Source organism: Phyllostomus hastatus, unplaced genomic scaffold (genome assembly GCF_019186645.2).
Source record: "Phyllostomus hastatus isolate PE091 unplaced genomic scaffold, TTU_PhHast_1.1 phas_contig_210, whole genome shotgun sequence".
In the NCBI taxonomy this organism is placed as follows: domain Eukaryota; kingdom Metazoa; phylum Chordata; class Mammalia; order Chiroptera; family Phyllostomidae; genus Phyllostomus; species Phyllostomus hastatus.
Window position 1 is genome coordinate 34558319 of NW_025333737.1, and position 13803 is coordinate 34572121.

Sequence of the window (13803 nt, forward strand, 5' to 3'; positions counted from 1 at the left end):
ACCTGGGGACCTGGCCCTCACCCCAGGCATGTGCCCTGACTGGGAATCGAACCAGCGACGCTTCCATTTGTAGGCTGACGCTCAGCCCACTGAGCCACACCAGCCAGAACATGGGTCCCAATATTTTAAAGCCTTCAGTGAGAAGTGACTGAAAAAGAGGGGTGAGAGAGGGTGAAGGGATTGGCCAAAGAACATGTACGCAGGACCCACAGACACTGACAACCGTGTGGGGGGTGGATGGCCGGAGGAAGGGGGAGCCAGGGTTGGGGTTGGGGGGGGGCAGCAAAGCGGGGGAAATGGGGGCATCGGCCATGGTGTCGGCAATAAAAATAAAGGGGGAAAGGAAGTGACGGGAAAGAAACCGAACTTGTCATCTCGCACCTAAACTGGGCCAGTGGCGTCTCACACTTGCTGTTATTTGAGACCGAAGAACCAGACTGAGGTTATTAATAACCGGACTTGGGCAAAGAACGGATGTCGCCCCATGAAATGATTGGCTTCCCTGGGGCCCTGGGGCCGACCCCACCCTGTGGGGGGAGTAGACTTCCCCGTGGAGGAACAGATGACCCCACTCTTAGTCACCTAGGAAGAAGGTCGCCATGGGGACAGGTGGTGAGGCCCAGGCTAGAACTAGGGGAAGCTCTTCCTCCCTGTTTTGGGACCAGGGTGAATTTGCGAAGACGCTGGGATTTTTCCAGTGGGCATACGGCAAAAGCAACCATGGCCCCACGAAGGCAGATGAAAAGTGAGGGGCACGCCTGCCCAACCAGGCTGGCTGCCGGGGGGCGCACACTGGGCGGTCCGTCACACGGGGCCCCCACAGTTAGAAGGGCCTTGTGATTGGTTTAATACTTCCCTGATGCCGTCTTAGTAATTTTTATACAAAGACCTCATGAAATTCTAGCAGGGCCCGGGGGACAGTCTCAGCCCGGGACAGACACCAGCACAGAGTCCCTGCCATGGTGGGGGACATTGATTCACCATGCAGATCCAGACTCTGCCCCCCAGAGCTGCCCAGACACCCCCGGAAAGCAGGCCTGACGCAGTGAGTCCCTGTGGATTGGGTGTGAGGGGCAGAGAAGCCGAGCCCCACTGTCCCCCGGGGACTTGCCCCCCACCAAAACCCGGCTGCAGGATAACCGGGCTGCAGGGCAGCCGGCCAGAGAAACGGACCCCCGGTCTGCCCCGGGGCACAGCCGCCTCCACTTTCCCTCCACCTCCCCTCCCACCTGTTCTTGTGTCTCGTCCCGTTTCAAGATAAAATACTTTCTCTCCCAGTTCTCCTTTCGTCTGCCAGGAGCCAGACAGCAAGGCGTCTCAGCACGAGGGCACCGGGTCTCGGGGTTCGGCCCTTCTGCTTTTGTGGCTTCTTATTCCTCTCGCTGGGGCTGTGCAGCCTTGGACGTGAGCACGTGGTCCGGACTTTGCAGCTCCTCTCACTGTTCTCCGAGTGACTAACCAGTCACCAGATCCTTAAATAACACGAAGGCACAGTTGAAAGTCGGCTGCAGTTTGCAGGCAGGGGGCTGGGGAGGGGGGGAAGGTACTGACGTCAGAAGAGGTGCGTGGAGGTGTCAGTTTAGCGCAGAGCGCCGCACAGTGTGGCCGAGCTCGTCCGGTGACTTTGCTGACGCACTTGGCGGAGCGGACAGTGGGCCGAGGGCGGCCACGGACCCCCAGCGCTGCCTAAGGCAGCATATTCCCCCTTGGCAGAAGCGAAAGGCGAATAATCAGAGGTGGTTGCCCTGTTCCAGTTCTTCAGCAGGGTGGTTTGTTTCCCTATCCCATATAACACATTATATAACCATATCCTATGCATCCAATAGTCTGTAACTCAAGATGAAAATGAATAAGCTAATACACGACAGGACTGAGGACATCTGGGTTTGCAGCACACAAAGTAGGAAGGTGATGGGGAGGGCTGGGGGAAGAAGCTTCAGAAGCTCCCAGGATGGGATTTGCTTTCTGGGACGCGCAGTGAATGCGGGAGAGGACGCCCCTCTGCTAAGAGGAGATTTTCTGCCGCACGAGGGTTCGGAATGTCTCCTCTCTATTTCTGACCGTCAGGACCAGAGTCGCACCCTTTCCTTCATTCTGAGCCCGTCCTCACAGCCTCCTTCAGCCAAACCAGTGAGGCGGTCACCTTTCCTTACCACGAGAACGTCACAGCCTCAGGACGGGGTCACATGAGTCTGAGATCACTTTGGGGAAAGGCTTGTGAGGGGCGGGGCATCTGAGTGGCCCTGGTCCCCAGGGGTGTTGGGCCACGGGGCCCTGGTGACTGACAACCTCAGTCCACCGCTAGACCTGTATGATTACTGGCGGCCTTAGGGGGAGGCTGAACTCTAAACCCGCTGGGCTCAGCGGAGGGATCTGTGTCCAGAGAACGGTATAAACAAGATCCGTGACTGCGGGTCCTCGGTCCACACGTGAGCGCCGGCCCTTGACAAACTGTCAATCAATGTGTAGGTTACGAGGCACGCACGACATGAATGCATGTTGGCGTAAAGTTCCAACTGTCCTTCCTTGGGAAACGCTGACGACCACTCTGACTTGGGGCCCTCGAGTGTCCTTGCTTTTCTGAAAGTATGGTCGTAACAGATGGTTTAGTCGAAACTTTCTTAATCAATCCCTCTCTTAACCAGCTTACTAGATCAATCAGCCCTGTAGTCTGTTGCTGAAACGTGCTGACGTCAGCCCTGTGGCGACGGGTCGCGGCCTCTCTCAACAGCCCGCTCACTTCCGCTCTCACCTGCTCAGGTGCTCATTCCACAGGACTCCTCTGGAGGTTCGGGCCCAAACGTGCGCGGGCCTGTCGTGCATATCAATTACAATTATGTGACTTCATTGTGCGTCCATAAACTAATCAATGAAAGTATAAACAGGAAGGGTGTTGAGCAATGAAAAAGGAGTGTAAACAGACAGAGAACTGTTATTGCCGCAAAAACGAAATTGAATGCTTTGGAAAGGCTTGAGCACAGCACATCAGTTTTTAAATGCTGTCAAATTAGGAACAAGATAGACAGCTGTGAACTCGTCAGAGTAAAAACGAAAAAGGGTTTTGCAACCAGATTGCTTCATAAGCGTCCAGAGCGGCTTGCTCCACATCAGAGAAACTGGAACTGGAGCTCCAGCCGCACACGGTGCAATGTGCAGTCTCCGCAGAACCGGCCACAGGCCCCTCCTTCGAGCGGGGCCACCCCTCCTTCCAGAGGGCCGGGAGGCAGACCAACGGCTTCGGTCCACAGCCCGGGACTAGCAAGTTCCTGCACGTGTCGGTATTTTGAGTCAAAGGAAGCATTTAGAGAAAGAGTCTCTCTCTTCTGATTCCCTGCTTTAACCAAACTCTCTCAATGAACTGACCGATTCCATTTACATTGGGTAAGAATGCATTTATTTGGTACAGTAAAAGGCCGACCACTATATCAGCCCCTCCTGATCTAAAAACATTATTGATACGTGCAATCAACTGGTTCCAGCAGGCTGGCCCTTCCAAGGCTAAGCGGCTGCTGTTTTCAAGATGTCAAGCAAAAGTAGCCATTGGGCTCACTTCAATCCAGCATTTATCTGAACGGCGTGTTTGGAAGGTCACCAGCCCAGCACCTTTGTCTCTGCCAGCAGACTCCCAGCAAGGCTCGGTCTTCTGGAAGCCGGCAATATGCGCACAGGTCTCCAAAGGAGACCATCCAAACCCTACAACTTTTATGAAGTAGAATCTTTACATATTAATCATTCAAGACCCGGAGGAGGGAAAGCCCAGCAACCTTGGACAGGCTGGGAATAATGAGGCACTCTATCGGGGCGGAGTGGTTAAATATCTCAGCAGTGGCCTTGGTAGAAACGGGCTTTCCTGGAAACCATACGGCAAAATGGTACGTGTCACCGCCCCCCCCCCCCCCGGGCCGCAGGAGCCGTAGCTGACCTCTCTCGTGCACTACAGGTGCCGTTCCAGCACCCAAATCTGCCTTTGCAAAGTACAGAGGGGACAGCTGGACAGGGCTGAGACAACAGCAGGATGCCGATGGATGAACATTAGGAAACAACTTCCTTTCAAACCGCTTGCATATGTTGGCTTCCCCTCCCCCGCCCTGACCACTTCCCCAGCACTCTCTGAACGGCAGCGCGGGCTTGAACGCAGCCGGCCGGCTTCCAGGCAGGCTCCTGAAGTCGTGACTCAGCACTTAAAGCACCCAAGTGCACCCTGACCGGTGTGGCCGGGTCGGGTGGGCGTCGTCCCACAAAGCAAAAGTTTGCCAGTTCTATTCCTGGTCGGGGCATGGGCCCGGGTTGTAGATTTTGTCTCCTCATTAGGGCACGTACGAGAGGCAACTGATCAATGTTTCTCTCCCACCCTTCTCTTCTCTTGAAAAATAAATAAATAAAATCTTTATTTAAAAAAAAAAAGAAAGAAAGAAACTGGATGCTTCCCAGAAGGACCACAGGTCAGAAATGTGCTCCATCCAGCTACAGAACAGGTTGGGCAGGTGTATCAAATGTCACGGGCTGGTCAACTCCGTCTCTGAGGACACGGAAGGGTCCCCCTTCAGACAGCCGCCAATCCAGAGGGCTGGAATTCTGGATACAATATTCTGTCCAGAGGTGTATCTGGTAGACATCCTTTGTAAAGGTTGACGAAGGCAATTAAAAACGATCAGAGTGGATCTGTCTTTCCAAACTGAGTTTGATTTCCACTTGGCTCCGCCAGGCTGCCAGAAACTTCCATCCCCAGCCCATGCCCACTGCCCAGATACAAGCAGACGCGATCCAGCTCCTCCCACCACACCTCCTGGAGCTGAGTTCCGTTCTTCCCCGAGTTTCTCGATTTATTTAAGAAGACTCATGGCTGTCACCTTCACTAAGATCTGATTCCCAGAACAGACGAGCTCCTTGCTGTCCAACGGAACCCCATACTTAGGGATTGTGGGTGCTGGCTGCTTAACAACCCGGCAGCAAAGCTGCTTTACACACAGCAGTGAGAGTGGCACAGGGATGCCCCGGCCCAAGGCTTTCTGTTTTGACTCTTATTTTTACACCTGGACTCACTCTAACGTTGCTCTGCTTTGACCTTTTCCACTTAAAGATCTCTCTGTGGGCACTTCTTCTTCTGTAAATCTTCCAACAGCCTGGGTCGGACAGCCTCACTCGGACCCAGGCAACGTGAACCACCAGCCCAAGAACATTTAAGCTTGCACGGGCTCTGTGGATTCCCGGGACGCAGAAGCTCTTGAGATCCTGGGGGATTATTCAGGGAGGGGGGGCAGAACCATGCTGAGATGGCCGTCCACCGCCCCCAGGCCCCCTCGGGGGTCCAGAGCCGTGAGAAGTGAGGCCAGCCCCAGGATGCACTGAGAATGGCCGGCTAAACACTCTACCTGCTGGGCGCCTTGCCCGGGGCCCGCACTGGCTCAGCTCATAGGTCGTCTCTTCCCAAGCCATGACCCCTTTCCCTGACATGTCACCCCAGCCCCTCCCTCCAAAAGGGACCTGGTGAAGTCACAGACCTTTGTCCCCCAGTCGGAAGGGACCGTGGCTCCTCACCTCTCTCCCCTGTCACAGGAAGTGACAAAGAAGTCTCTCCACTTCATGCTTCAGAAAGTCAACCCCAGAATTCCTGAGGTTGCCCCAGGTGGCCCGGGGCTCCCTCCCTGGAATGATGGATAGACACACCAGGGTCCCTGCTCCTGAGAGTGTGCCCTGAATTCCAAGTCTGAACAACCTACATTATTTATTCACTCAATGAATATGTAAACATGGGAGAACTCACCGAGTACTAGACATTAAACTCGGCACAGGGACACAGCGGTGAAGGAGACCGAGGCCCCGGCTGTGGGCAGGCCACAGACGAGGGGACAGTGGGACCCAGAAAACCCTCCTACCAGGAAACAGTTCACACGGTGGCAAGCACCGTGAAGGAAGCGAAACAGGCCAACGTGACCGAGGACGTCGGAGGCGTGCGGGGGGCTGCGCCCGCCAGGGTGCGCAGGGAGGGCGGCTCTGAGAGGCGAAGTTCAAGCAGAGACGTGGCGGTGAAACAGTAGCTCGCCACTCAGACAGCGGCAAGAATCGGATTCTGGAAAGAAGGACCAGCACATGCTGGGGCCCTGAGAAGGGAACAAGCCTTATCTTGTTAGAAGCACAGCGGGTGACAGGGAGAGTGGCCGGAGACTGGATCAAAGGGGCAGGCAGGGACCCAGGGGTCCCGGGGGCCTCGTGGACTGCGGAAGCAGCTGCCAGAGGTTGATTAGCAGGGAGTGGGCAGGTCTGCGCTTTGCAAAGATCGCTGCGGCTGCTGGGAGGAGAGTGGGCTCAGGGGCACAGGACGCCAGAGGGACACCAGGCAGGGGCCCGGGTGGCAGCTTGGGCTGGGCTGGTAACCATGGAGACAGTGAGCCGGGACAGGATTCCGGACATCCTCTGGAGGAAGGGGTGTCAGGACTGTAGAAGAGGGATGGTGAGTCTGGAGCTCATAAATATTCACTTACTATCCCCGTGTGAACAGCTCCGTGTGTGTGCACACTCATGCACACACATGTGTGCGCGCACGACCCTCCTCAGACCCACAGTGCAGGGTGGTGGCCCGGACTCCAGACCCCAGATTCCAGCTCCTCCACTTGCGAGTGGAAAAACTCGGCAAGTCGCTGAGCCCCTGTGGATCGCGACCCCTCGGGTGTGAAACGGGGCCCTGACAAGGCGCCTGGTAGGGCGGTGGCGAGGGTTACATGGGTCACTGCAGGCGGAGCACTGGCCACAACCGCGTGTCTGTTTCCTGGTGCGGCTGGCTGTCAATCACCACACATGCAGGGCTCGGTGAAAACAACGTGAGTTTATTCACCCACGATTCTGGAGCCCGGAGACACGCCAGCAGTCGCTTCACCGGGCTCGCGGCGAGGCTGGTTCCGGCGGAAGGACCCGTTCCTGGACTTTTCCAGCTTCTAGAGGCTGCGCGTTCCTCGGCTCCGGGCCGTATCACTGCGACCTCCGCTTCTGTGGTCGCACTGCCTTCTGGCCTCCTTCTTGCCAGAGCCCTTGTGATTACATCAAGGGTCCCCCGGGGTAATCCAGAATAATCGCCCCGTCTCGAAATCCTTATTTTCATTACACCTGCACAGCCCCTTCGGCCACATGAGCTACTGCTCCCGGGCCCTGGAGATGAGCACACCGCCGTCGCCGGGGACCTCGTGCAGCCCACCACGCGCGGTGGCAATAAATAAAGTTCAGCGCTGTTATCGTCCTCATCATCATTATTGCTCCCTCAGCAGACCCCGAGCCTCCTCCCAAGCCATGCAGGAGAACAAGGGGTGCAGAGAGACCCCTTTCTATCTCCCAGGAACCCCCCGAGGCCAGGCCTGGAGCCCAGTTCAGAGCCGGGGGGCAGCGTGAGGGCTGGGAGCAGGAAGCAGACGGGGCACACGCGTGGGGTCGGACGAGGGTCCGTAGCGCAGGCTAGGGCTTCATGATGGTGCTGTACTCCGTGAGCTCCTCGTGGTTTCTCCTGGGAAGGTGGGTGACAAGGTCACCTGTGTTGGCGTAGGTTGCGTCCTGATGATCCAAGGCGTCCAAAGACAGAGCTGCGTAGGAAATGTCCTCCTTCGGAAAGGAAGCCTGGAGGAAAGAGGCACGCGGGTCAGCGAGCTTGGCGGGAGGCATGCGCATGCGCGGGAGGGGCAGCCCCCCACCCCCAACGCCCCCCACCCCCCCCCCACCCCCCCCACCCTCCGGCATTCCGAAGCCACTCCTAGGCCCTCCGGCCCCGCCTCCCTCCCTGCTGCCGGGCACCCCGAGCTCCAGCCACACTCTCCCTCAACTCCGTGCCAGGGCCAACATTCTGCACCGAATCCCAGGTCCCGGGGCCCGTCTGGGTCTCCCCCACCCAACACGCTGTTGACCGGGCTCGGAGGCCCCAGTGGTGAGGCCTGATGTGGAGACACTTGCCAAGGCCAAGAGCCTGGAGGAGCCCTGCAGGCACGTCTTTGAACGGCCGCAATTTTGCCCGGCGCCCGGCACCCACCCTCCTCGGTACCCACATGGGCAGGGGGAGAGCCCACCCTCAGAGAGGGGACCATGGCGGGTCTGCCTCCGAGGCCCACAGCAGCCCCACCAAGGACACACCACGGTGATGTATTCCACTTGCGCCTGGCCTTCCTGGGCAGAGGAGGAGTGCTTCCCGGGGGCCCTCTTCCTGGCGGAGCCGGGCGTGCCTCCCGGCTGCTGCAGGGTCAGGTTGGCGTAGCACACGTCGCTCTCCAGGGGCTGCAGCGCCTGGCGGAGGAAGCCCACGTCGCTCTGCTGCAGAAGCCCGCGGGCCTCTCTGCCCGCCGCCAGCCTCCCCGGAACCCCCAGTTCTCAGTCTCCCACACCTCCTTCCTCTCCTCCGGCCTGGCTATTCCCACACGCCCCCCCCCCGCCCTCCCAGGCCCTGCAGCAGATGGCCCGCGCGGCCCCTGGGAGATGGGAAGTGAGAAGAGGCGAAAGGGGTCATCTGGTGTCACTGGTCTGACCTCAGGGACGCTCTTACCTGCTCTGGGGGCGCCCCAGCAGCTGAAAGACAAAGACGATGGGAATTAGAAAGCTCATCCTGAGGCTCACCAGCCCCCAGGCCTGGGGGAGGGAAGAGGAGGGTGGGCCTCCAGGCTCCGGGAGGGGACCCGGTTGTCACTCTGAGTCTTCCCACGACACAGCCTGCGGCTGGGACCCTCCTCCTCTCTGAGCTTCCGTTTCTCGGCTTGAAGAGCAAGGGGACTTCAGCCCGTCTGTCCCCCACATCACAGAACTGTGACGCCACCTGACTGGGTGGTCCCGCTGGCCATCAGCTTCCCTGGGACCGAGTTTCCGTCGCTGCCATCCGAGGCTCAGCCCGTAACTCCCACCAGGACTCTGTGCCTGTACAACGCCACCACGTCTCTGCCTGAGTGGTGCTCCACACCACCACCCCCCCCAGCCACCAGCAGTCTGGGCCCTCCCCGCCCGCCTTCGTTTATGTCTGTCTCCTCGCCTTGGTCCCAGCGGGTCCTGGTTAGTCTTCTGGTGGGCTGGGGGCAGTGGGCTGCCGAGCCCGCCCTGCCAGGCACACCCGGCGCCCAGCCATGCCTGGCGCACGAGTGCCCGGTCAGTGAAAGTCCTCTGCAGGGACAGAGGACCGCGCCAGGCTGCCGTCCGAATGGAGCGCTCAGGCTGGGTCAGCGCCAGAGGGACCGGTTTCCGTCCCACGTCCGCTGGCTCCCGCCTCTTCCCGCCCCTTGGTGCTCCCGCACCCCTAGCTTCGGAGACAACGAGGAAGCCAGGAATATTCCCCCCGCCGATTTTTAGCTTCGAATGTCTAGGTGCCAAGGAGCAGGGAGACCTGCAGTGTGGGCCACGGGCGACGCATTCGGGAGACACCGCGATGAACAAGAGTCAGGGTCCCTCCTCCCAGACCACACGACCCCCGGGCTGTGGGGTGGGGGTACTGGAGAGGACCCACGGGAGTGTAGTAACCAGGGGGTTCTGGAATGAGCGCAGTGCCATTGTGTGAGAATGTGGAAGCGGACCCGGACTGGAGGGGGCGGGGTCGAGGCCAGGCCTCGTGCTGGATGGGCGCTGGCCCTGGGCGAGGGGGCTCTTCCCTGAAGGGCAAGTGTGCCCGTGGCAGGTCCGCCTGGGCGGGGCTGGGGGAGGGACAGCCCTAACCCTAACCCTAACCCTAACCCTAACCACCGCCAACCCTTTTATAAAACCAGGAGGACTCTGTGTGTGATGTGTGTGTGTGCGTGTGTGTGTGGTCATGTGTGTATGCGCATGAGTGGGTGGGCGTGGTGCGTGTGCACATGCATGCTGCCTGTGTGTGCATGCACACCTGTGTGTGTTCACTGTGTGTGTGCACATGTGTGTGGTGTATGTGTGCATTTATTTGTGTATGTGTGTGTGTGTCTACATGGGTGTGTTTCTCCATACCCCCATGTCAGCTCAGTGCCTCCTTGGCAACCGTATGAATTCCACTGAACCAACTGGGCACCTGAGATGGGCCCAAGGCCATTGTCACTGCTGCCAGCCAGAGCCAAGCCAGGAAACAGAGAGGGAGGCGGCAGGTCAGAGGGCAGAGGAGAGCAAGGAGGGATGTGTAAGGCAGACGCTCATGCTGAGGTCTCCTGGGCTCAGCTGCCGCTGGCCTTTGGGACAACGCCCCCCCCAAGCCACCTGGGTAATCCCTGGGACAGGCGGGTGGCTCCTGGGTGACAACTCCACCCACCGGCCCCACATGCTTCCACCCAGCCCAGCCCCCGCCCAGCCGCAGCCAGGTCCTCTCACCTTTCTTACGTCGCTTCACGATTCTCCACGCCAGCAGCGAGCCCGCCACCAGGAGAAGCAGCAGCAGAGCGGACAGGAGGGGCAGGAGGATGTGGAAGATGTCCCTGGAAACAGCAGGAGACACCTGTGCCCCTGGCTCACCGCCTGCCTTTGGGCCGTATCCCACCCTCCTGGTGGCAGGGAGGCCCCCCACCTGGTGACCTGCAGCTTCTGGCCTCGGAGCCCCCGACCCTGGGTGACATCTAAAATGACTTTGTAAAAAAAAGAGAAGAGGGCTCCACGGGGGAGTTTCAGTGGATCTGGACGCCTCTAACAGAAATGCAGCAGCAGGCACCTAAAGGGTCTTCAGTTGTCCCCTCCACGGTTGAACAGTGTCCCCACCCCATGACTCATGTCCACTCAGACCTGTGAAGACGACCCATTGGAAAATGAGATCTTGGATGATGTCATCAGGATGACATCATACGGCATGAGGGTGGCCCTAATCCAACGACCAGTGTCCTTCTAACAGGGAGATTGGGGCGCGTGGGCACACGAGGGAGGGGACCACGTGATGACACAGGCAGAGATGGGAGTGATGCAGCCACAGGCCGACGAGCGCCAAGGAGAGCCAGCCACCACCAGAAGCCGAGAGGCGCGGGGACAGATCTCCCTGTGGGGCCCACCCGGGTGTCAGACTCCTGAGCTGTGCGAGGATACACGTCTGCCGTTTGAGCCGCCCAGTTTGGGCTGTGCGCTGCGGCAGCGGCGGGAGGCGAACAGACCCGCCTGCACGCCATCATCGTCAGCACAGCAGCCGGGGGTCCCTTTACCTAAGACTGGGAACACCTCCCTCCTGTACTCCATGCCCATGACAGCCCCATCTTACTCCAAAAATAAACAAGCCAGCCAAGGCTGACAACGGCCTCCACCTCCGCCAAAACTTATTTCCTACTATTCTCCACCTTGCGTGTGCTGCTAGCAGGGAGGGGGAGTAACTGGGGTCCTTATAAGAAGTGGAAGAGATTAGGACACAGACTCTCACAAGGGAAACCCTGGGAAGACACGGGGAGAAGCCGGCTGTCCCCAAGCCCAGGACAGAGGCCTCGGGAGAAGCCAGCCCTGCGACCCAGGGACGCGGACGTCTGGCTCCTGAATCCTAACAGAGATGGTCAGCTATTCACGCCGCCCAGCCTGGGGCGCTGCGTCACGGCGCCCGAGCTGACTGATGCAGGAGCGTCTCTCACTCATCACTGCTCCCTGAACTGTACACAGCATACTCATCTATCAATTAACTAGTTAATGCTATGTGACATGTTAATTATCTCTCCATTGTAAGTGCCTGGAGGGCAGACCCCTGATCATGTTCTTAATCCCCCATCCCCTGTGTTCCCTAAATCAGTGACAGACACAGGGGTGCTCCACAGTTACTCGCTCTGGAAATGAATGAGTGACCCATGCAACGCTGATCTTACACCTGATTTTGATTCATGAAATTAAAAAACTTCTAGCCTTTATGTATCAAAACCAGGCCAAGGGAAAGCAACTGTCAACACAGAGGGCAAAGGGGAGAGGGGACAAGGGGTTCCGGGGTGGGGAGACGGGGGAGGCCCCGCAGGGATGGGGCGGGAAGGCCCGGCAGCAGGAGGGCGCAGCAGGGGCAGACACGAAGCCCAGAGGCCGAGGCAGGGAGGGGGGGGTGGGCGGCTCAGCGCCCAGAAAGCCCCTGAGAAGCAGGGCAGGCAGGGCACTGGGAGGCAGCAGCCAGGCTCGGGGTCTCCCTCTGTGGAAGGGGAACAGGACTATCTGCCCTTCCTCCTCAGGAGGGTCGTCGGCGGGTCAAAGCATGAACAGGACAAGGGACAGGAAAGCCCTGTGAGAGCTGCCAGGTGCTCAGGAGACACAGGGGACAGTCACTGTCACCGCTGTTGCCATAGCAGTCACTGGGGAGACAGGGCTACCCAGACCCTCCCGGTGCTCCCAGGATTTGGGCCAAGAGCCATCCTCGTGTCCCCATGACCCCCGAGTCCCCACACCCAACACGCCCTCTGCCCTCTCAGCTCCACAGGGACACTCCACGTCTATGTGACCAGACTCAACACAGTGCTGGTGACACAGGACTTCACTCGGTACAGTGGGATGGATGCATGAGTGAGAACACACCTCCCAATGCCCTCAGCTCCAGGGGGCAGGCCCAGGAGGGGGTCACCACGGACCCTGTGCCCCCCGAGAGCAGGTGGCAGGGGCCCCTGCACCCTGGCTGGGACAGGGGCTACAAACAGTCCCCACATTGGAGGAGTCTGGGACAAGTGGGCCACAGGGAACAGCAGCATCCGAGCTGACTTACCTGCCTTCGGGGTGCAGGCTGCTCACAGTCGGGGACCTTCTAGAGACTTCTGAGAACGTGGTGGTGGGGATGGTGGTCGACACTGTAGTTGTTGCTTGGCACAAAGAACATATTACATTCCACCCGGCCTGCCCACTTCCCGTCAGCCCTGCACGTGGCTCTCAGCCTGGAGGCGTGGGGGCTGCCCTGGCTGAGGAGCCTGGAGCGGGGCCATGGGACGGGGCGCGGAGCCTGGACCACTCGTGTCCCCTCGGCCTCTGGCAGACTCAGGGCCTCAGAAGGTGCTGAGTCTGGGCGCTGGTCCAAGAGGACATGCTGCATGGGACACAACTCTGTCCAAATTCTCCCCCGTCTGATTTATCCACTATGAATGGGGCAGGACAGGGGCTGCCTGTGGGATAACATACCCAAGAGACTCCAAGGTCAAGATCAGCCCTGAACAAAACCACGATGTTCAGGAGGAACCTCTACATTAGACAAGTTATTACGTTTCTACAACTAAAATAGTTCCTGCTGGGACACATGGTCAGGAGTCCACGAGACAACGAGTGTGAGGCACTCTGTAATTGTAACGGCCCCCCCAGGTTCCGGTGTGGTGGGGACTCTGTGGAGTGTGTCCCCGGCTGCCACCGTAAGTGCCCAGTGAGCTGGAGCTGGCTGTCCCGAGGGTCAGCAGAAGCAGAGCCCCTCAGATGAGCTTGTTCAAACCAACATACTCTCAGAAGAGTCAGCCTCTAGGACTTAGAAAGACACTGTCTTAAGCCCAAGTACATATGCAGCTCATGAATGGACTACAGGCACCCAGAATGCAATTCTTTGAACGAGGAAGCCTCTCCAGACCTCAGAAACTGGGTCACAGCTCCCCAACTGTGGAACCAGGGACGGGACCAGCACCTATGAGTCCCGGCTCTGAACTCCACAGACCACAGGGACACCTGGACACCAGGGGTCACAGGACAGCACTGGAAGGAACTGGGATCTCTGGGTCCCACCAAGGAGGGTCCCTATGGCCCCCAGGCTGCACCGGGGGCCGTCACTGTGATCTCTCGGGGCAACAGGTCGGCCCAGAGCTGGGCAGAGAAACTCAGTTGCCCAGAGCAGCCTGGGCCTGTCCTGGAGGAGCCCCTGGAGCCCAAGGGACGCTAACAGAAGCCCTGCCCCTCCGAGCCCACATGAGCAGCAGGGCCCGTGAG

At 58.9% G+C, this 13803-nt stretch overlaps 2 protein-coding genes across 6 annotated transcripts in view; one reads left to right on the plus strand and one right to left on the minus strand.

Annotated features, from left to right (window-relative positions):
- Positions 1-13803, minus strand: part of CD300LF (CD300 molecule like family member f) — a 125593-nt gene that overhangs the window by 102358 nt on the left and 9432 nt on the right. Inside the window, exons 3-7 of one of the 5 annotated variants that reach the window (XM_045837250.1) lie at positions 12611-12704; positions 10285-10388; positions 8516-8538; positions 8110-8259; positions 6805-7602 (exon numbers count right to left, since the gene is read on the minus strand). The exons of the other annotated variants lie outside the window; for them this stretch is intronic. Coding sequence (XP_045693206.1) covers positions 7444-7602; positions 8110-8259; positions 8516-8538; positions 10285-10388; positions 12611-12704 — 530 coding nt within the window. The 3' untranslated portion in view covers positions 6805-7443. Of the gene's footprint in view, positions 1-6804; positions 7603-8109; positions 8260-8515; positions 8539-10284; positions 10389-12610; positions 12705-13803 lie in introns of those variants that run through there. 5 annotated transcript variants of the gene reach the window in all.
- Positions 1-13803, plus strand: part of RAB37 (RAB37, member RAS oncogene family) — a 55723-nt gene that overhangs the window by 8872 nt on the left and 33048 nt on the right. The gene's annotated exons all lie outside the window — the stretch shown is intronic.